Below are 23,766 nucleotides of genomic sequence, written 5' to 3' on the forward strand. Positions count from 1 at the left end.
TGCCAGTTTTGCAATGACTGTCTAACCACAGCCTCAGATATGCTGGGGGAAAAAGGAAAAGGCAGATTTAGCAGAGCCCAGTTATAGCAGCAAATCTGTGAAGGCACAGAGTAAAATATTTACCTTCCTCTGCCTCTGGCTCAGGAGATGTCTTTCCTTTTAGGATTCTTGAAATATGGGCAACAGAAGCTTTTACTTTCTTCTTCAGACTCTGCTCCACTGACTGCTCCACTGAATGAGACCTTACATATGGCTTAAAGAGTCCTGTCTTCTTGTAGGAGGAGCTTTTCTGCTTACCACTTGAGTCCTTTTGGGGGCCATACATTTCTTTATGACTCTCTGACCCTTTCCCCATGGCTAATAAGTTAGTTGCCTTTGAATCCTCAGATATTTCCAAATGGTTCTTCCTGTTCTTGTCCTCTGCCTCTTCTCTGATGCACAGTCTTTTATCCTTGTGCAAATGTCCTGCAGGAGGTGACCTTGCCCTTTCGCCAAAAGGTATAAACCGTCTACCAGTTGGTTTGGGTGGAGGCTTCCTATAGTTCATAAATTCAAATGGAAAATAGACAATGTCATACAAATCAGAGAAATTCAAGTAGGCAGGCTCTACCTCTGATATGTCAAGTTTTGGAGTTCCACTGCCAAGACTGGGTGTTTCGTCCGACAGGTCTTTGATTTTTACTAAAGAAACTTCTGGGTGTTTACCAGTGTCCTTGCTCACTGACACTTGACTGGGTCTTTTTCCAGTGTCCAAGCTATCTGTTGAGGAAACACTCACTTGGCTAGGAGCGCGGATCTCAAATGCTAAGTCCTCCAGATGCTCACATTCATGAGGAACCGTCTGTGCTCCCTTCCCTTCCAGTACCACTGACTCCTCACTCACAACAAGATAGGGTTCTGCAAGGTCATCCAGCTCAGAGACTTCTCCTCTTTTACCCCCTTGTACAGAAGGGAAGGAGGTGTCCTTGGGTGCTTGGTTACCTGGGCTTTTGGAGAACATCTCTGTGGGAGGAGAGGTGTGCTTTCTGCATTCCTCCTCACCAGAAACTGACTCTGCCCAAACATTCATCTCTTCAGAGAGGGAAACCATCTCATCCACTAAGCCCTCCAGCACAGCAGACTCCTCATCACTGTAGAAAGAAGACCTGTGATGTGAGAGCTCCTGACTTTGATCCCTGTGGAGCAACGGTGGGACAGTTTTTCCAGTACCACAGCTTCCACTTTCTAAGGCAATGCCTCTACCCTCACCATAAACCTTTCGATGTTCCTCATATTCTAGCTCATAGACTGCAGATGGAGCAACTTCTGGTTGTGAAGCAGTTAAGACACCTGGAGGCCCACGCTCCAGATCAGCAGAAACTCTGCCACTGGCATAGGCAGCCCTGTGCTGCTCAAACACCTGACGTCCAGTCTTGGGGAAAGGAGCAGGCGTAGTCTGTCCAGTTGCTTGGCTTCCACTTGCTGTCACAACAGATCTCACCTCACTGTGAAGTGATGCCTTTGGATGTTCTTGCTTCTTACTCTCACAGACTGATGGGAGGCCAGTATTTTGGGAGGACACGGTTCTAGCTGGGTGTCTGCTCTCCAGAACAGCAGGCACCGTGCCACTGCCTTCAGAAACCTTCTGGGGTTCAGCTCCCTTGATTTCAGCTTCGTGGGCCAAACTGGGAACAATCTCTGCAACAGCTGAGCTTTCACTCCTCAGAGCAGCAAGCCTCTCCTTGCTATGAGCTAGCCGTTCCCTTTCAGCCTGCCGTGCTGCATCGGAGACTGAAGTCAACATTGATTTTGGTGGTGCGACTTTTGGAACAACCAGGTGGTCTCCCTTCCGGATGCCAGATGCTGTGTCGATGTGAACAGGAACCCTCTTGTGCGCTTGGCTTTCACCATCATGAGCTGATGGTGGAGTGATTCCTATAATACCCGGTCCTTCATCCTCCAGGACAGCAGATCTCACCTCTTTATAGGTCTTCAGCTTCTGATGAGCACCTTCATCAGCTGTGTGCAGAGCAGTTAGGGTACCTGGCTGTTTGCCCACCAAGACAGTAGTTGCTGGAACACTTTGACCAGGAAGTTCCTGACTTTTGTCTTTACCTACTGGAAGTGAATCGATTTCTGTTTGTGGGCCTGTTAAAACAGCAGAGCTTTCAGGCCCCATGAAATCAGATTCGGCAACACCATGAGCAGAAGACTTCTCATGTGAATGTTTCTGCCTTTTGTCTTTCCAAGGTGGAACTGGGGCTGTCCTTTTGATAAGCAAGCTTCCACCTTTTAGATCCGGATGGATGTCAGTACTGTGAGCAGACTCCTGGGGCAGATACACGCCTCCTTTACTTGTAGGGGCTGACTTGGAGGTGGTCTCTGACTGTGAGAGAGTTGAAATGGACTGTTTGCCCTCCTGAAAAGCAGTGTCAGAGGCACTGCCAGGGGAAGATTTACCCTCCATGCTTTCGTGTTTTTGAGCTGTTGATGCAGTTACATCTGAGCACTGGGCAGTTAGAATGGGGCTTTTGCCTTCCAAATCTTCAGCTTCCTCCTCAATGTAAGTGGCTTTTGACTTCTTCAGTAAATGTTTCCTATTCTCGCTCCCATGAGGTGACGCTGGAAGTCTCTCTAGCTGTTGCACAAAAACAGCCGGGCACCCATTACCCTCACATTGTGTGGAAGGAGGGGGCTGCTCTTCTGAACAATCCTTGCTGGCTCTCCTAAAGTCCTCTTGCTTTGAAGCATCTACAGAACATCCCTTGCCAGGCCCCGCAGAAATGTCGCAGTGGTCACTGCCTTCAGGGCAACTTTCCTGTGACAATATATCACAGTCTTCTTCCAAAATATCTTGTTCCCTCACTGATCTTGAGGCTCTCAGCCTGTAGTCATCCAGGGAACGGCTTCGGCTGGCACCGGCAATGGCAGGATGTGGTGGTTTCCTTGCAGTGTCAAACGAAGCTGATTTGGTCAATGAACCAAGCAGACTCTCCCTGTGATCATCTCCATCATCAGACTTGCCTTCTTCTTCTTCCAGTTCAAACTGCTCTAGAAGGGGTTCACGGAGACCACTGAGGGGCACCTTTGAATATCCAGCTTTCCGGAAAGTCCTTCTGGCTCTGTCCAGGTGCCTTCTGAACTCCCTGCCTGGTGAGGAAGGCCCCCTTGCAGGTAGCTCAGCTGCCTGGCTGTAGAAAGTGCTTTTAATGACACTCTGTCTAGGAACACATACAGGTGGCTTTTCTGTCCCATCCCCAGCCTTTTCAATTCTGTCCTTATCAGATATGTCTGTTTTTTCTTTCTGACATAGACGCGATGTGCTTTCTGTGGAAGTCTTCACTGATGAAGGCTCAGCAGCACCGCTTCTTTGGGACTGCTCTGCTTTTTCATCTCGAAGTCTGGGATGGAGCCCCTCCTCTTTCTCCTTTAAGATACTTGCCATGAGCTCTTTGCTTTCTGTAGGTGATTTGTCCCCCACCTCAGTTTTCATTGAAGCATACTTCCTTCTCATGGGTTTTACTGGAGGGATTGAGGTTTTGGAGTGCTTCTCTTCACTTGCATGTTTTGGAGGCTCCTGATGGCTTGGTGCATCAAATATGGACAAGTGCAGTTCGGGCGTAGAGCCAAAGTGCCTCTTCTTGGGGAAATGCGAGTTCTCGTTGTCTGAAGAAGAGCCGCTGGTACTGGATGAAGTGCTTTCTTCAATAAGATGTCGGGAGATGGCCAGGGAGGTGTTGTCATGAGTCCTTTCTAGGATTTCTGGGATAGATCGCATTACCAGTATGGATTTATAGCACATCAGAGACCGCTGAAAAGCAAAACAAAATACAGCACAATCAGATGGAAACATGGTGGGAGTATGGTAAAGCAAGCATACCAAACTGAACTTCTGCACTCTTAAATACCACACGTACTAGTTTAATAACACATTGCCACCCTTTTGTACATATTGTCAATCCAGGCCTCATTTGCTCTCCAAGTCTTCCTCTTCTCTCATTCACAGAGGTGAAACTATATTGACTATATTGACTTCAGGGGACATACTTGCTGTTGTGAACGGGGAAGCAGGACCCTGCTTGAGATTTTCAAAGACAATCTGGCCGCTCAAAGCAGACGGAAAAGGAGTTTTTAACGGAACACATCAGATGAGAGCCTAGCTGGAGTAAATGGCCTTAAATCCGTTGACTGCAGCACAACCTACAGTGACTTAGGCCAACAGAAGACCTACCATACTGTAGGAGGTAGGATTCGTCTGCTCTAACTTCTGCCATGTGAGACATCTCAGTTGAAGCTGAGCAGCTGGCCTCCCCTTACAGCCAACAGAGAGAAACAGGCATCTTCAGAAGGCAACCAATCTGAGTATTTTAGAGAACTTCAGGAAAAGAGGATCTTCTTGGGACCTGCCTGTAATTCAGTACCAATTGCAAAGGCAGCTGGGGGTACCTAACTGAGACACAGCCATGCATCTTACAGGCACCTGCATTAGACCAGATGATTTCCAGGCAGTAAAAGCCTAGATAATTTATTTCTGCCACATCCATCGACCACTCTCTCCTGGGCTTATTCCCCATTCATACCCAAGCTGAGATCTCTGCTGTGCTCACTGTCCTAGCCCGACAGACTTTAAAAGATGCAAATGTAATTAAAGATAAATATAACTAAAAAGAACCAACATAGATTAAGGCCAACTCACCTGCCACTTGCTCCGAGCCACAATGAATTTGAGCTGCTTGGTATTGATGAAATGAGCTGCTTCGAGGGGGAGATTATGCTGCCAGGTGGAATGAGAGGAAAATCATTGGTTAGAAAATCCTGACTTCATTTCCTGGGAAGTTTTTTTTTTAGGGTTCCCTCCTTCCAGAATTGTTTAATTTAGGAAAGTTACAATAGACCAAATGCTACAATCCCCCCATGGCTAAATTGTAGACAATCTCAGCTTTTCAATGATAAAAGCAAGCCCTGTTCAATGCATGTGATTAAATTCCTTCTTTTTGTTAATTTTTAGTTCTTCACCTTAGCAATTTAAGGCATTGGAATATAAACCATAACTTTGCTCTGCAAAGCCACAGTTTCCTTTCTATACAGACATGTTCTATCTGCTCATGTCGGTAGTAATCTTTATCTTTTGAAAGGAAAGATATCTTGGCATGTAAACACCGATGTGTCTCCTCTTTCTGGAGAGCCATGCCTGAGCTGCTCTGTAGGACAGAAAGTAGGAGACCAAGAGAAAAAATAAACCAGCAAATAATATCAAGCAGCTTTAAAAGCTGCCCCTCCAAAGGTCTCTTCCAACCTCAATATTTTTAATGACTCTACTAAGGAACCAGGACAAACTTACCATGAACCACTTGTGGGAAAGACAGTCCGAAGCACTAGGCCTGGCTCTGAAAAGAGAAAAGATCACCGTTCTAGTAGCAAGTCACTTTCAACAGCAACCACAAGATCTTCCTGAAGGTGCCTGCTTCACGTGGACACACGCATACACTTTTGTGTATGTCCTTAGGCTGCTGTTTTAGAGCTGAGAAGCCAAACAGACAGACAGAGGCTTTCAACCCAAGGCTTCCTTCCCTTGAGGTGAAACGATCCTCCTTTTTCAGTCTGAGACTCCCTGCAGATCCTCAGGAAGACCCCATGGCACTCTGCAGGGAGCCCGTTCAAGGGTGTCGAGAGCAGCCCTAAGAGTGACTTTGACTCTTTAGGTGGCCAGAGCAAAAATAGCTTTGGCAGCAAGCAGAAAGAAGAGAAATGAAATCAAAAAGCAAGTGCCTGCAAACTTGCCTTCAAGCCACCATTTGTACTTGAAATTGCTTAATGAATGTGGTTAATATTATTTAATTCTCACATAACTCCCTCTATACCAGTCCTTGCTCTTCCCACTTCTCTACGTCATTTCAGAAACTCATCTGCCTGGAGAAGTCAGGGAGTAAGGACATCACCATACCAGAAACAGGCCAATTTGGCAAATTGCTGAGTTGTGTTTTGGGTAATGGGGAATAATAAAGAAGAACTAGGGCATAACGCACCACATCTCACTCAGCTTTCTACTTTTCCAAACCACCGCAGCTCTGATGAGCTGAGACCTGCCTGCTGAGACACCAACATCTTTGCACGCTGGCTGTAGGAAGCACAAAAGTGCACTCACTCGGGGTGCTGCTGTAGGATCCCTTTCATAAAGTCCTTTGCATCTTCACTCAAGTGAACAAAATCAGGAGTGGTCCATGAAATTTCCCCGTTCTGGATATTTAGAAGCGTTCCTCTGTCGTTCTCCCCAGCAAATGGAGACTTGCACGTTAGGCTTATTTATTGAACACCATAAAATAAAAGGAGACAGACTTTAGACTTCTATTTGCTGTTTAAATGACAGAAGCACAAATGCTTACGTGGGGCTTTAAAATGCTTGAGGGACTCCATGCGTGGGACTTGCAATGCTTGTGAGCAGTGCGTCCACTAACAGAGCATCTTTCACCCCAGCATTACATGGCACTTAACTGAATTATTTATCCCTGTGCCACAGATAAGGAATTAAGGGTTTGATTTTGCACAGCTGCAGTAGGGTGCTGGCTAAAACAGGCAAGGGGAAGACTGAACCTCACCCACCGCTCTCATCGCTAGCTGCAAGGAGAGCAGCTGGCAGGTCTTCAAGCAGGGACAGTGACCAAAGCCCTGGGCAACCAGGAAAGAACGAGTAAAGGAGAAAACCACAAAAGAAATTGCCCTTGTTATAGAAGAACTCAATGCTTCACTCAAATCCCTCACTTGAAGGTATTGGAGGGCTCTGACTGACAAAGGGATATTGAATGAGTCTTTCCAAGAAGATTTATTTACCTTAAATATGTGATGACTCCAGCAGCCCTGAGGAGGGAGGGAACACAAATGTCAGGTGTTCATCACTATTTCTCCATCCTTCTCAAGCACACAGCCCCTCTTCCTACCACTAGACACCCTGGTACAATAAGACCACCTTCTTCTCCTCACCTTTCCAAGGAAAATAAATCCCAAAAGCTATTGTTTTCACCCTTCAATTTTTTTCCCTTCAACATTTTTAAAAAATTGTTCTCAAGTAATCCTCCATTTTTAAAGCACAGATAGAGGAGAAGACTCAAAATACTTTTTTGGAGTTTGTTTGCCTTTTCTAGAAAGCCCCTTAGGGCTTTTCATCCTCCCTAGTTGCCGCCTCTAATAAAGATCATCTTCTCTAAGATGCTCCTTTGCTTTAATTGGCTGGTCAGAGTTCAATTATGGTTGAACAAAATAGGAGCTTTAAAGAGCCCTGACAGGTTTTGCATTCTCAGTGTTCACTTTCAGTTTCCTGCGTTATTTATCACTACTCCATTTAATTATTAACAATAAATGGAAATTCAGGCCATCTAGGGCAAAAGCTTTGTAGAAAGATGACAGGTTACCAGATATCGGTTGCTTTTGACACTGGTGACTGAGAAACAATTTCTGGGGCAACAAACTCCGGAGACCCGTATTTGCTGAACTGGGGCTCAAAGGGCGTGATCTTCTGAGCAAATCCGAAGTCACAGAGCTTAAGGTCTTCCCTTTCAGGATAAACCATGAGGATATTCAGCGGCTAGTAAATGAAATAAAATAAAAGGGAGAAACTTTTCTTGAAAGCAGGCGATATTTTCAGTTGTAAGTAAGAATAATCCGAATTGAGAACGCCCATTCCCTGACCAACAAGAGGCTATGGGAAGCTAGACCTGCCATTGCACGTTACCTTAATGTCCAAATGAAGGACGTTGTTGTCATGAAGATATTTGATTCCTTCCAAAATTTGCTTGATGTACAACTTGACCTAAAAATTAAATCAATTTTTAAATAATTATTAAACATTATTAGTAAATAAGAGGGTCCCTGATTCCACCAACATTTTTAATATATGGGAGAGGGAGAGATTGATCTAGAAATACTTTTAAAACTAGAATGAACTTCTTATATTAGTCTTGCAGTTGAAGTAAGGTGTGAACCAAACATTACCCCGTGGAATGAAGCTGTGCCTCGTGTCTGACCACACTGCCCTGCTGGAGCCTTCTATATGTGAAAAAGCCCTTACTTTAAAAAAAAAACCACAACCCTACAAACATACAAAAAAGAGATACAGAAATCTTCAGGTCTGATGAACCTTATCAACTGTCTAACTCAAATTCAGCTCTGGCTTGGTGTAAATCAGGCAAACACATTTAAAACACAAATACATTTTAAAACTATCTTGTAAACCTATTTTCTTGACCGTATGTAAATGTAATCTGACTATGACTGAACAAGGAGTGAAGATTTACAGCTAACTTCAGCTTTGGAAGTCCTCTATCTTTGACATTTTATAGTGTTAGCTGACATTTGATCTTTAAAGGTTCTTTCCAACCCAAACCATTCTATGGTTCTGTGATATTTCCCTCTGAGTATTTCTAAGAAAAATCAATTTTACCAATAAATATGGGACACCTGGCTACTAGACGGGAGATGTGAAACATTTTGAACTTTGAGCACCAAGGATCTCAAAAAAAATCCCTTAGAAACCATAATTTCAGCCCTCGTTTTGGGGACTGAAAAGGGGTGAAGTACGGTTGCGAGGGGATAAAGCGTTATTAAGCAAGTGAAGATACAGGAGCTTCTGGTGACAGATAGCAAAGAAATGATGATAATAGAGCAAATATCAGCTGTATTAGGCTGAATGCAATGCTGATGGTCAAAACCACCGGCTGTTTCTAGTTATTCCCTGAAGAAGCTCAACTTATTAATGAAAGCTGGTGGGAACACATTTTAAAGGCTGATTCTGTTTTGACAGATTATCACCGGTTCAAGGACATTCTTCATATTCAAAAAGGAAAATGCAGCTGGAAGGTACTGTAGTGGTACCCACCAACTCTGGTCTTTCAAATGAGAAAGAAAGATTACCTCTGCCTCAGTGACGACGCTCTTCTTGAATAAACGGTCAAGGAGCTCTTCGCTGGAGCATCTGACAATGGCATTAAGGGAAAACAGAACTACAGTTAAATGTTTATTTTTACTTTGTAACCACCTCTATCCAGCTAACAGCAGAATTCACGAGGTGATCTCAGGCAACGTGATGTGCATGTAATTCATTAAAGTCTCTATTGCAGCAGTGTCCTTCTTGCAGAATTGGGCTGCTCTAAACCTGTGATCCCTACAAGCGGGAGAATGGTATCGCTGGTGCTAAAATCTACCTGTTGGCTGTGGGCTTTTCTGCCCTGCACTGCATTTTCCTGGTGCTCACCCGGACTGGATCTCATGGAAACAGAGTCCTTCACTTCCAGACATTTCAGAAAAGAGTTTTGGTGTTTAACAACTCGGTCACACTTGTATATACAAGTATCATGATTTTTCCTAAAGCAGCAGAAACATAGTACTTCACTGAAGATGTCACAGAGCTATGCTACCCTGCAGTGCAGAGAAAGATTGTGCGTGTCCTTTTATCTCAGCAAAACCTAAAAATGGTTAATTGCTTAGTTATTTCATAAATGAGCTCTACCTAGTACTTCCCAGCCTCCTCAGACAAGGAGCACAGAAAAGGATACAACTCCAGAATCAAAATCAGTGTTTTTCGCGTTTCATACTGATCCAGGAGCCTGGTAATTCTGTCATGGGACAGAGAGGCAAGAATATCCCTCTCTTGATGCGCTCGAGCCTTCGTTTTGCTTCGTAGAGGTATGAATTTGGCAGCACAAGACACTCTGTTCCCTTTGTGTACAACTCGTTTCACAAAGCTGAAGCAGCCCCTGTGTAAAAATCAAAGGACAAGCCCTGCTCAGACTTGGTTCAAAGCCCTCTGCACAGCAGGTGTAGACCTTTCCACGTCCCGGCCTTTGACAGCTCCCTACTGCTCAGGGCTTACATTCTCCAACATAAAAAGCTCATTTTCCTGTATGTGAGGTGCTGTTGCCCTCTCCTGGCTGTCTCCAAAACTAAGCAACGAGTTCACAGCAAGGGAAAAGCTGTTTCAGGTGATACAGCCTTGTGCTGACAAAGGCTGATGCTCTTGGATCCCTTGGACGGACACGGCGCTTGTGCATGTGTCGCTATGGGCTTGTGATGCTAACATTGCCAAGAAGCCATACCTGGGCACCTATCCTGCCAGCCTCTGGCTGGTATTTTTTCTGGTTGGAGCTACCTGGACCTATGGGCTGTATGGACTCTCCCATCCTCTGTCAGAAACCTCAGGAAAGTGTTTCCAGCACACCTGCAATGGGGTGACCTCCCACTTCTGCCAGTACTTTCACCATTTCAGACTTTTCCGCAGCTGGGCCCGCCTCTGCCTCTGGTTACACATGCTCAGCAGCTCAGATGGGCAATGAGATATTCTCCGGCAGTGACGCTATAAAGTTGGAAAATCCATTTACCTTCCAATCTCCTGCTTAACCTCATAAAGGGAATGGAGCTTCCTCCTGGTGGCCACTTTCTTTGCTGCTTGGTCTTTCTTAGCTTTGGAAATGAAGGAAAATATAAGTGTTAATATTCAGACAACAATGCCTTGCTAATAGCCTGCAAAGTTATTACAGGACAATTGAAGGCAGGAAAAATTACAGGGGTCCTCTAAACTTCTGCACAGAATTAAGTGGAGCTGTTCGATGGCAGAACCTGTCAATATGAACTTTGGGGCTGCATCTTCACCTGACATAAATCAGAAGAGCCAAGCTAAAGAGCAGACCACCACCAGAGACATGGCCCCACTTATTTCTGTGGCCCATTGTATCAGTTCGTCATGTAGCCTGAAGCAGAGAGAAAAAAAAAAAATCTCATTTGTGTGTATATATATAGAATCATAGAATAGAATCATAGAATCATTGAGGTTGGAAAAGACCTCTAAGATCATCGAGTCCAACCGTCGACCCAACACCACCAACCCCACTAAACCATGTCCCTCAGCGCCTCATCTACACATCTTTTAAATACCTCCAGGGATGGGGACTCCACCACTTCCCTGGGCAGCCTGTTCCAATGTTTCACCACTCTTTCAGTAAAGACATTTTTCCTTACATCCAATCTAAACCTCCCCTGCCGCAACTTGAGGCCGTTTCCTCTTGTCCTATCGCTTGATACTTGGGAGAAGAGACCGACCCCCACCTCGCTACAACCTCCTGTCAGGTGGTTGTAGAGAGCGATGAGGTCTCCCCTCAGCCTCCTCTTCTCCAGGCTGAACAACCCCAGTTCCCTCAGCCGCTCCTCATCAGACTTGTTCTCCAGACCCCTCACCAGCCTCGTTGCCCTTCTCTGGACACGCTCCAGCACCTCAACGTCCTTCTTGTAGTGAGGGGCCCAAAACTGAACACAGTGTTCGAGGTGCGGCCTCACCAGCGCCGAGTACAGGGGCACGATATACGTAGGTCATTAGACCAATTGCTTTTATATTGGATCCTGCCATACTGGTAATATACAAATGCTACGCAGGAATACGGAGCAGATACCATATGGGTACCAGAAGATGACTGCAACAGAGTACGTATTGCATTGGCTACGGAAGCAACTCCTGCAGCTGAAAGAATGACATTACCTTCGTGTATGATAAGCTCTGCTTTGCACAAAACCTCCCCTCCTGCATTTTTGGCAACACAGGTATAAACACCACCATCTTCCGGGACAGCATTGTCCACGACTAAGAAATACGTTGTTCCTTCCTTCCCTTGACGGAGCCTGTTGCTGTCTGTCAGCAACGAAGTGCCCTGAAAGAATGAAATGACATTTTGGCACTGGAAAAACCAAGATGGAAACAGACGTTTCTTCTCTTCAAGACACGAGATACAGGAGCAGAGCTACAACACAGACCTTTCAGGCTAACAAATCTCACTAACAAAATCCTGGCTGAAGAAGTCCCCCATGTCTAACTGTTTCTCTGCTTCCACATTACCCAATAACATTTTTGTTTCATAACCCATTCGTACGAATACAGGCTTGGGAGGGATCACCAGGGCTATGTGGTTTATTCTTCAGCTCTCCCAGCACACCATGCCTGAGCAGTCGGCCCAGGGAGCACGAGGATCAGCTACTTTGCTCCTGCCTGGTCTCCAGCTTGTGCTGGCACTTGTGCTGCATAATATATTCATAAACGCTACGAAAAAAGGGACAGGAGGGAGTGTGTGTGACACAGAGAGCAGATTATGAAGATTTGCAAAAGGACCTTACGAGACCACCTGTCTGGGCAGTAAAATGTACATTTAAATACATAACATGTCTATAATACAGTAAATGTAAAGTGATGCAACCCTATTCCCCCACATGAAATGTCAGTCTCTGAGCTGTTCCTTATTACACTGGAGCAAAACTTTGAGTTACAGTAGATCACTCCGTGGCAGCACCAGCTCAGTGCTTGGCAGCAGTCAAAAAGTACCAGATGTTAGAAATTATTAGGGAAGAAATAAAGAATAAGACAGAAGGCATCATCTTATAAATCCTTGGTTTGCCCGGGGTGTGGTACTGTTGCAGCAATGTTCTTTCTGTAACAGCTTCCAGATGAGGATTGACAGAGCACGTTGGGGCTCTTCAGCTGGAAGGGAGCCTCTAGCAAGATGACACGATAGAGCTGTACAGAATTATGAATAGCCTAGTGAGTGGGCAGGGATTAACTTTTCCTGGTACAAGACGTAAGAGCCAACACATGAAGCTTGTGGTAAATATGTACAGAACAGCCAAAAAGAGGTGGTACTTCAGGCAGCATACTGTCATTGGGTTGAACTCCTTGACAAAGGACACTGTACATGCAAGACGTTTGTGTGGGTGCAAGAGACTAGCTAAGCATGTGGAGAGCTTTACTGTGGGTTAGTAAACAGATAAAAGTTCAGCTAGCTTGCATTAACTCTGAGCTGAAAATGTCAGAGATTGCAAGAATATTAACAGGGTGTATCATATATTCTTGCCTTGTTCTTATTCTTTTCAAGGTGTTCAGGTGTGCGCATGTGCATGTATGTGTGTGTGTGTGTGTGAGGGGGTTCTTTGCATTTGTCCTTGTTTTTTAAGGTTCTTTTATTTGTCTGAGTAGCTCATCCTTGCACTTCCCACACAGAAGAAAAATGGAATAAAACTTGTGTGTACAAAACACTTAATTGGACAGAAGAGTTACAGACAATCGTTATAGAACAACACTGGCTTATTTCAGGGGCATGACAATATTCGGAGGAATAATAAATTACTTCTCCTTCCTTTCTATGGGATATTCATTCTCCTTAGTCACACTCATTTTACCAATTAGCTGCAGAAAAGATACAGAGCCTGGAAGTCACATTGACAATTGGAATAAACCACTCTTAATCCCATCCCTGACCCCAAAACTACAGCGCACATCTTGGTGGCTCTCAGGCAGGAACCAATCTCCCTTCCTGCCCATCTTGGTCCCCAAAACCATCTTGGTTGCTGTCCTGGTTTCGGCAGGGATAGAGTTAATTTCCTTCCTAGCAGCTGGTACAGTGCTGTGTTTTGGATTTAGGGTGAGAACAATGTTGATAACACGCCGATGTTTTAGTTGTTGCTGAGCAGTGCTTACACTAGTCAAGGACTTTTCAGCTTCCCATGCTCTACCGACTGAGCAGGCTGGAGGTGCACAAGAAGCTGGGAGGGGGCACGGCCAGGACAGCTGACCCCAACTGGCCAAAGGGACATTCCATACCATGGGACATCATGCTCAGTATATAAAGCTGGGGGAAGAAGAAGGAGGGGGGGGGGGGACGTTTGGAGTGATGGCGTTTGTCTTCCCAAGTCACCGTTACGCGTGATGGAGCCCTGCTTTCCTGGAGATGGCTGAACACCTGCCTGCCGATGGGAAGCAGCGAATGAATTCCTTGTTTTGCTTTGCTTGTGTGCGCGGCTTTTGCTTTCCCTATTAAACTGTCTTTATCTCAACCCATGAGTTTTCTCACTTTTACTCTTCCGATTCTCTCCCCCATCCTACTGGGGGGGGGAGTGAGCGAGCGGCTGGGTGGGGCTTAGTTGCCAGATGGGGTTAAACCACAGCAGTTGCCCTCTCGGCAAAAGGAGCCACAGTGACACTGTGTAGAGACAACACAGGGTGAGATACATCGTTGGTGGTTCCAACAAGAACTGCAGCTGGTTCAACAAAGTCTATAGATATGACCCAGAATCAGTGTAAGAGGTGTGGGATGAAAGAGCAGAAGAAATTCCCCACAGAAGTACTGCACTACAATCCTTTCTGTGGCCCTCACTCTCAGCCAGAGGAAAGTCTGCACTTACCTTAAACCACAAAACGGTAGGCTGAGGGGTTCCTTCAATGACTGCCTGAAATTTGGCACGCTCCCCAGAATTCACCTGCACATCCTCTATTGTCACTTGCATATAGGGAGGACCTGGTGAGACACAAGGGTTTGCTGCATGCACAATACCATAACTTTATTCATAGTGTGCTGATGTAGGTCGAGTTACTCAAATGGGATTTATAGGACTGGCCATTTAGGATATATCATTAGCTTAATGACAAATCAAGAGATATCACAGCAATATATTTGGGTTTCTTTATACTGGCATTACTTTTAGGCTTCTTCACGCTTCTCTGTTACTTTCTGCTTAATAAACAGTCACTGATCAAGAAATGGAAGTATTTAAAAAAACAGTCATCAGGAGTTATTACCAAAAGAGAAGACAATGACAATCATGGGATGTGGGAAAGAGAAACAAGGTTCGTTCTTACTTGTTGGGGTCTTCTCCTCAGTCTTATACACACAAGTTCTTTCCGTGGTCTCAATATAAACTTCACTGTGTACATCCCAGACCACATCTCCTTCTCTTCTGTACCAGTCTCCTGCCCCGGCAGCTGGTGATGTTCTTTCATGAAGCCCAAGAGGAAAGATCATTACATAGTCACATACAACTGCAGAGATACAGGGTTACACCCTGCCATTGATCTGTGTGTTTAACCACCAGACAAATAATTATTTACTTAAAATTAATACAAGAAGAATTTTGTTTTGGGGGAATTAATTTCTCTCCAGCTTTTTCCATCCTTCTTGCACAATGCATGTGTGAACAGGATTCTAAAAATAATAACAGACCTACAAGAATCAGTTCAAATCAGCACCTGCTTCCTCCACCACAGAAGACTTGCTTTTCTTGCAACAAAGTCTGCCATATTCGGAAATCTGTATATTGAGATGGTTATTTACCTGGTAATAGGAACAGTCCGCTCCTGAGTGCTTTCATCTCCAGCAGCCGTCTCTTCACGGGAAGGACCAGGGCTGGGCTTTGGCACACTTGGTTCAGCAGCTGGAATCTGCTTTTGTGCTTCGTCTGGCAGCAGAAATAGGGCAAGTTAGACACGTCACCTATGACGGCACACCTGAAACCCAGAGCAAACCTTTGGAGCCATCTCTAGTCTGCCTTGTGTCAGAACCGAGTCTGTTTGACCTCAGCTGAGTGCAGTCACTGAAGCTAAGAGGAGAATTTGGCCCTTTTGAGAAGGCCACATGAAGCAAAGGGCTTGAATAACATCAGAGAGACTGAATGGTGGCACATTGCTGACTGGCCAAAACTAACTTTTCTGTAAGGAAACACACACAGACAAAAATAGGAAAGGCAGTCAGAAGAAATAGGATGACTGAGAAGATAGCGTGAGTTCAATACATCCTTTATAGGAGATAGTTTAACTGTGTTTGAGTTCCAGACCATGGCTATGATGAAATCACAGAATCACAGAATCATTTAGGTTGGAAAAGCCCCTTAAGGTCATCGAGTCCAACCGTTAACCTAGCACTGCCAAGTCCACCACTAAACCATGTCCCTAAGCACCACATCTACACATCTTTCAAATAGCTCCAGGGATGCCCAGCATTAGCTTCGTACTCATGAATGCTTCAATTAAACTTTGCATTATGAGAACAGTTCTTGACTCATTGGTGCAATCACAGACAGCATCAGTGAAACGAGTAAGCTTACATCAATGTAAAACTGGTGGTCAAGGCAGGCCCTGGCTGGGGGTACAACTAATATGGAGATAATATGGAGGTACGCTAATATGGAGGAGCTGGTGATGTTATAATGTCAGCATTGGTGCACCTCCACTGGGTTCTTTGAAAATGTCCTTGTACAACTCTAAGTTACACCAGAACAAGGTTTGGCATCTGGGGCTTATAGGAACAAGGAAACAAAAAGATGGTGCAACTTGATGGCAGTTCAGGTATTGTTCTTCTTTATTAATAATTATTTTATCAGATATATCTTCAAAAGCTGGTTTGATCTTCCATTCCAAAAGTACCTGATTGGCTTTTGATATTGACCATTGGAGTTACCCCATAGAATAAAGTGCCTCATCTCCTTTTTCATCTGAGGAAAAAAGTTAAATCAAGAGGAGTCTTCTCCCCAGCAGGAAGGGCCTTTTTGGGGACCACTCTAGGGATGTTTGGTGCTGACTGGTTTTGGAAAAAAACCCAGCAGTTTCTAGAAATCACATAAAACAGCTCTATTGGAATGGAAAACATCGTTATTCAAGGCATTACTGGCAGGGTCAGAGATCCCAGGTTGGTGCGATTGTGCTTTCCTATTGCCAGCGCTATTGAAATATTTGCCTTCTTTTTATTCAAAGCATGTGATCATAGGGACAGTTGTCAAGTCTCCATCTTATTAAAATAATTCCCTATATTAATAACATGTTTAGTTTGCTCAGATGAAAGGACGGCAAAACCATCTCATTCACTATCCTATTATCTCTGTAGTTATGACTAAGGAAATAATCTGCTAGTTGATGTTTTACTTATGATTTTTGAGTCATCCTGTTTCACCACAGGATTATTTTCACAGATGATTTCCTACTAGAAAGGAAAAAGGGTTTTAAAACCCTGTCACTTTTTTATGCAGTTATTTTGGGTCTGATTCCGTGAAACATTTCTATCCTTGTTAAGTTTTAGACAAGAATATCTTCTTTTTAAACAGCATCTGGAGTTTGAGGGCTGAAGGTTACTTGACATTGTCCTTTTAAGTTAACACTGGTGGAGGACAGTTACTCTGACTTGACACAGAGACAGCTTAGACAAGTTGCTATGGCAGAAGCAGAAGGAAGAGTGGAAGGGTTGCCGCTGATTCATGTTTTTTTAAAAGACAATGCAAAGATGAAAGACGTGTTCTCCTGGCAAGACACAGTCACACACATCATTGGTTTTAATCACATGAAAACTGCTAAGGAGTCTATCAAGGCTCCAGGGCCAGTGAAGTGCAGGTGAACTTGATGCACTCAACATCCTAGAAAGTCTCTGACATTTGATACGGGGGTGTTAAACACATTTCCAGCTTGTTTATGGCAAACAATAAAAGAAAAGCAATCTCCCTTACCCACCCCACCAAATCAAAAAACAAATGACTTCTATAAATGTAAAGGAGGGATCCCACGCCCCCTACTCCCCTAAAAAAACTTGAAGCAAGTCTAGGGTCAAAAGCCCAAAGGTGCAAAAAAATCCCCTATCCCTCCATTTTGGACAGGTGATGAACCAAACTCTACTTCAGGCACAGTTTTCAAACACCTCCTGTTTCCAGAAAGATCTGCCCCAAACCTGTGTCCAACCTAACCCCAACCCCCAGCCCCATGTTGCTTTGGGTCTGAATGTCCTCTCTTAACCTTCAAGTGTTCAAAACACAAGGAAACAGAAAAATGAGGGAAAAAATATCATTATTGGCGCGTTCAATATTTTTGTCTCTCTTGACTCCCATGAGACATTTTCCAGATTCATGACAAACCTACCATGCCCTCCAGCAGTCTGGGTTTGGGTACTGGCTTCATGAACTAGCACAGAGGGCCCGGCTGCTGTTTCTGAGCGGTCTGAAGGAACGGACCCAGGAAGGCAAAGGCCACCGGCTCCTTCTCGCATGCCCGGGGGAAGAGTCACCAGCAGTGACGCCGAGTCCACGAGTTTCTTTAGAGCTGTTTTGATCTCCTTATCAGCACGCTGAAGCGAGGCCTGGACAGAAGTCTCCATCTCTGACTGTGGGGAAGTCAATCCTACAGACAAGAACAACAGCTTTTCTCTCTTCAGGGTAAAAAGAAAATAGCAGCATCATCCAACCCATGGAAACATTTGCAATCGTATAATTTTCCCCTCCTAGAGCAGAGAGCTGATGCAGAAATGCTTATTCCAGCAAGAGGGAACATAGCTAAGACTTAAAATAAGAAGGTTGGCACAACACGGTTCAGAAGGACATATCTCACCAGGTTGAAGACACTGTGCCACGTTGCACACACACCCGGCCTCTCCCCAGACAGTAGAACAAAGGATCCATCTCCCAACTCAACCCTACGTTGGCTGGTCTGTCAAAAATACCTTTATTAAGAGCAATGAAATGAACCCAGCGGTGACCCACTGCACTGATACAGACCCTATGTGCAAGGAGGACGTTATTCTCACAGGGAAGGAGAAGGAGCGAGCAGGTACCAGCCTCATCGGTGACTCTGGAGAAGGGCAGGGGAAAGAAGGGAGGGCCGTTCTGCTTCATGAGCCTGTAAGTCTGAGAGGATGGCAGAAAAGCTACTCGTTGATCTAGAGTAATGTATTTGTTCTACTTTACAATATCTGAATATTTTTGCTGGGCTCTGTGCTAGAAGGTACCCAAGACTTTTAAATTTGTACTGGACTATGCCTTTGCAAGATACTCTAGAAGCGAAGTCACCTGGTCTGTACAGTAATGCACAGCAGTTGTGTATGGGGGAACATTATATAGAGGAAGATAAAACTCCTGGTCTTGAAGGCAGAAGGAAGACAAAAGCTTTCCACACAGAAAAATGGATTTTCAAGCATACGTCTTTGCAGAATGGCCACCCAGGAGACAAATACCATGGCCTCATCTCCAGTCAGTGCTGGTTGAAGAAGCTAGGCTAGGATGGGATCGTAGGACTTCAGGAGCTCATCTCATCCGATCTCCTGCCCAATACACCTTCCACAAATCTTGAAGAGGCACAACAAAGGGACAGATGATATCTAGGGAAACCCTCAAGTAACCATAAAGACAGACAAAATGCACGTCAGATTAAGACAGTTCATCATGTTCATGATGCGATCGCTTGCCAAGCAAGAGTGCAAACTTGAACCATCATGTGGTTCAAGAAAAAGTAAGAGCATTCACACACAAACAGCTCTGACTTGTTTAATGTCATTGACACAGGAGCATGTCCTGTAGCTGTTTTGAGTCTGCTCCTTTCCTGGCCTTAAGAAAGTAAATTCCCATGACAGACCTTAGCAGCTAAAGTTGAAGGCTACGCTTGGATCAGCCCCCTTTGAAGACGTCTTGATTTTTGTTTTCAATATCCTCCCCATGAGCATAGTGGTTATGAAATATTTCAGTTCTGGGTTTGTTGATGGAAAAAGCAAGTTTTGCTCACACGATGTCCCAGACTGCCCATCAGCGTTCATCAGCACTGGGCCGGGTGGAAGATCTTTATATATTTTCCTAGATAAATATTTTGATTCTCTGGTGTTCCTGTTGTGATTGCTGCCAACTGGTGCTGTCCTACGAGCTGGGCAGCTGCCAACAAGTGAACTGTTTGGAAAGGCATGAAACACTCATAGTATCTCTCAGTGAGAAAATATATTCACAGGTGTATATATATATACAGGTTACAGATAATCACAGGTCTCCCCCACGCTGCTAATACGACCACTTTCCTCCCTGTTTAGGGATGTTACACGCTATGATTCAAGCTGCTGACCTGAGGAACTTTACTATTAGCTGAGGTACGTCAAACTAACGCCGCAGTGATGACACACCTGTGATGGACAGCCTGTTTCCCAATTCTAAAAATCTCACCCGTGAACCTTTCCGCCCCACATCTCCTTCAGACAATAACCGGGAACACAAGACTGACATGTATTTTGAAGTTCCAATTCAGCCTCAGAGAAGGACCCAAGAGGACAAGCATCGTTCAAAATTGTTGACTCATAGATCCGAGTTGGAAGTATCCCTGAAAACAGGTTCTTTCACTTCAACACTTCTGAAACTGTCCATAAAAAAAGGAGCCAGAGCCCAAGTGCATTAACATTCTTGGGTTACAACCCAGCTCCTGCTGAAGTCAATGGGAGAAGTGGATGAGCTGATGGACTGTTAAGTGCCGTGAACAGAGAAGAACACAGAAACCCAGCGAGTTCAGTGACAGCTGATGCAAGACATTTATTGATATAAACTCAGCATCTAACAGCATATCTTGCATTTGATTTTTTTTGTGTGTTTTTTTCTTTTTGTACCTCAAGCAAACTGAAGTTTCCACTTTATTAATACCCATTTACCTGCAGGAATTTTAGTAAAACATTGTTTGTATTAAAATTTTTAATACAGCTGTATGTTTTCATCTACAAGAAATAAATCCCCACACGTCTCATTAGTTATCTACATAGTTTAATCACTTACAAGCATAATTTTTAACCTCTAGGAAAATATTTTGAAAGTACATGTAATGAACTTTTCATAAACCTTTCACTTTTTGAACAGAGTCCTGCATAAGATTTTAAAAATTCCTTTCAATTAATTCTCTTTTGCTTAAATTTCAAAAGAAAATGTAAACAGATGTTAATTGCTTTGAGCTAATGAATCAAAGTATAGTTATTTCTTCTATGACCATCTGAACTGCAACCTTTTAGCTTCTTTAGAAAAATCTGAGCATCAACCACAACAGGAGGAAACCTCCACATTCCTTTACATATCTTTATTATCTTTTAGATTAATATTATATTTTTGAAGACTATCATAGGGCAAATTCTTTTCTCAGCAATATCTTTGTAAATCTGAATCAAATCCACTGCCTTCTGTGGAATTATTCTAGATTGATACTGGAATAACTGAGATCAGAACCAGGCCCAATAGAAAAGAAATATTTTTAGTTTCGAAAGTATTTCCCTGTTGTATGTCTGTTACTTTCCAATGTACAGTGCAATATATGAAAAAAGCACTAATATATATCCATCGTATTGCTTAATTATAAAACAAACAGTGTAAACCAAAGAGATGTTATAAAAAACGGGAGAGTAACATAAAAGAGCCTTGATTTCTTTCACCACGTGTAGTCACTGGAAAAGCATCCTATATCATGAGGGTAGTGCACATGATATTACACATAACATCCTGTTTGGATATTGGAAGTAAAAGGCTGTGAAATCACTACGTTCCTTTTAGTCAGCACATGATCAAGGTGCAGCCACAGAAGGAAAAAAAATAATGTATTCTTTTCTACAAGCACCTTTTGTGAATTCAATCCCTGTTAGCGGGAATATTGCCCGGAGGACTCCAGAACATGCTTCACAATTTTACGTAGCTGGGAAACACTGAGACAACATCGCGCATCAACATTTCCAAGGCAAAACCTCACTCGATCCTCTCTCTTCATGCTAGTTAGAAATTCAGCTGTGTCTGAGCATTTCTGATTTCCCCACACCATCTAAATGGAAACATTTTCTATTGTGACAGTGCTACGCAACTCAGCTGGGACAAGGTGTTGGGACTTTTCACCCCACGTCTCTCTCAGATAGAGAGGGCCAGTGCTTGGTCCTACTGAGATCAATGACAAACTCCAGCTGACTTCAACTGGGACCAATATTTGGGCCTGTGAGCTCATTTCTTTCCAGGTCTGAGCAACTTGTTGAAGGCCTGTGCGACATCCATTTTTGGTGAAGCCAACAAGAACGGGCCATGCTCAGTGCATCTTAGCCTTCCCCTCGCAATCAGCACTCCCGCTGCAAAGCTCCAGAGGAACTCAACAGAAGGCAGTACCTCTACAAGACAGCTCAACGTACATGATTACAGTAACACGATGCAATTGCAACTGGCAGTGCTTCCAAGCAGCCCAATACATTTTGAACAGATGTATTTTTCAACCAGGCATTTACAGTAAAGATCTCTTTTCTTTCTTTTTTTTTTTTTTCTTTTTAAAACTGTCTTTGTGCTCCTGCTACTTTGCTGTAGCTCAGTGGTGAATTCCTCTTCGCACATATAGCAGACGTTATCCGTCAATCTGTTAACAGTAATGTTTCACCACTGGCGTATACAGGAGACCAAATATTCTTCCAGTAATATTTATTGACAAGGACCACATTTGTGGTTCTTTGTATGTGTTAGCGTTTGATTATAGATGCAGAAGTCATTTTGCGCAGCACTTCAATCTTTTGGTGCACGTTAAGTAGATCTGTATTTTAAAAGATGTGGTTTATAAATCCACTACACTAGAATGCAGAATAATGAAACCCACATCTTTAGACAACTAGGAAGTGGACTTGAAAATAGCAGTCATTTAAAAAAGATGGTCTTTTTTTACTTAGAGCAGAAGAGAACAACGAAATCCTTACTTCCTGAGGTCAGCGGGACTTTCACCATTGACTTCAGTCAAATTAGGATTTCAACCAAAAGGTCTGAGCAGCCCTTTGCATCCCTAGTAAATGCAATATTTTCTATATGTTTCGTTCTGTGGCAGAAGTTTAAAATAATGGAGCCAGAATGTGCATATTGAAAGGTTTATGAAGAAATTTTGATAGAACTAATTAGTGTCAAAAGTGTACAGCAGAGTCAAAGCAGTGTGAAGCTTCATTGACCTTCGGGCACACACAGTGACAGGAGATTGCTTTAGCTGGAACCAGTCCTCCTATCCTGGGCTGCTGAAGGATGCTGAAAAGCTTAGACACTTTCACCTTCTTGCCACACCATAATTTACAAATTGGCACTTGAAATAATTTTTAAGTTCATAGACAAAAACACACTTATTTATGTTTCTGTCATAGGCAGGAGAATCAGGGTTTTCCTAAACCTACCATCACTGCTCCGCTATGGAATGATATATGTTCACCTCGATCAAAGCTTTTAAAATTACAAACTGTTCTGACAGACATGTTCCCTTTAAGACTGGAAAAGCTTGACATATCATATTTAAATATATTTTCCTCAAATGTATTCCCTTGTACATGTTACCTTGTAATCTTTGCCACCAATTCCCCTCACCTACAACAATTTTGATTAGTGTTTTCTAAAACGCTGCTTTCTTTTGTGTTGAAAATTGTGCTTGCATCTGCTCAGCTTTGGGAGAGGTCTTCTGTGCTGATGTGCAAGGTAACAGGCTCGCCAACAGTCCCATAGCTGAGGGTTCTTGTGGAAACTTCAGTTTTAAAGCTTGACTGTCCGTTGTCTGCTGAGAGCTGGACTTCGGTGCAGAAAGATGGTTTCACTGTGAAGGAGGGACCAGGAGAAGCTGCTGCTGTTGCTGCATGCAGTCCAGGCGTCACTGCCATGCAGGTATCACTCACATGGAAAGAGATGTTTGAGGGGCCTACAGACTGCACACCGGTTACTCTAGATGCTGACATGAACATGCCCCCGGGAACGTGCTCCTCAAACTGGCTGAAAAATCTTTGCCTGGGCTTGGACACCACAGGTCTCACCAGATTCAGCAGCACTGGCTTCCCAATCGTTGGCTCGTTAATCTCTGTCTGGAGCACGGAGATCTCACAGGGTTTCTCTGCCGTATGGTTCTGATCATCACACCCGTAGGTCTCACCTTCTTCAGGAACATAATCTTCAAGATCCTCCAAAGTTAATACTTTGCCATTGTGGGTTAAGATTTTGCGGTCCCGGGTGCTAATGTCATCTGTCTGTAGTTCCTCTGGTTCATCAACTATAATGGCATTATCCTCTTCTGAAAGGACATCTTGCATTACTTCGGGTACCCCCTCTTCAACAGGCCAAGATACGTCTAATTCATCTACCTCTTCCTTAACCTCTGGACTCGCTGGTGAGAACAGAAGTTCGTGCTGGTCTGCAGCAGCTGTCCCAAAACTGAAGATCAAAGGCTCACCCCCGCAGGCAAGC

At 44.0% G+C, this 23,766-nt stretch overlaps 1 protein-coding gene across 1 annotated transcript in view; it reads right to left on the reverse strand.

The window, feature by feature from the left end:
• OBSCN (obscurin, cytoskeletal calmodulin and titin-interacting RhoGEF) overlaps positions 1–23,766 on the reverse strand; it is a 208,484-nt gene that overhangs the window by 15,043 nt on the left and 169,675 nt on the right. The window contains exons 99-113 of the mRNA XM_076332060.1: positions 17,675–17,932; positions 15,111–15,234; positions 14,639–14,772; positions 14,185–14,297; positions 11,498–11,666; positions 10,347–10,428; positions 9,525–9,725; positions 8,884–8,944; positions 7,706–7,783; positions 7,386–7,558; positions 6,808–6,834; positions 6,125–6,277; positions 5,321–5,366; positions 4,676–4,753; positions 124–3,790 (exon numbers count right to left, since the gene is read on the reverse strand). Coding sequence (XP_076188175.1) covers positions 124–3,790; positions 4,676–4,753; positions 5,321–5,366; positions 6,125–6,277; positions 6,808–6,834; positions 7,386–7,558; positions 7,706–7,783; positions 8,884–8,944; positions 9,525–9,725; positions 10,347–10,428; positions 11,498–11,666; positions 14,185–14,297; positions 14,639–14,772; positions 15,111–15,234; positions 17,675–17,932 — 5,364 coding nt within the window. The remainder of the gene's footprint in view (positions 1–123; positions 3,791–4,675; positions 4,754–5,320; positions 5,367–6,124; positions 6,278–6,807; positions 6,835–7,385; positions 7,559–7,705; positions 7,784–8,883; positions 8,945–9,524; positions 9,726–10,346; positions 10,429–11,497; positions 11,667–14,184; positions 14,298–14,638; positions 14,773–15,110; positions 15,235–17,674; positions 17,933–23,766) is intronic.

This window comes from Aptenodytes patagonicus, chromosome 2 (genome assembly GCF_965638725.1).
Source record: "Aptenodytes patagonicus chromosome 2, bAptPat1.pri.cur, whole genome shotgun sequence".
In the NCBI taxonomy this organism is placed as follows: domain Eukaryota; kingdom Metazoa; phylum Chordata; class Aves; order Sphenisciformes; family Spheniscidae; genus Aptenodytes; species Aptenodytes patagonicus.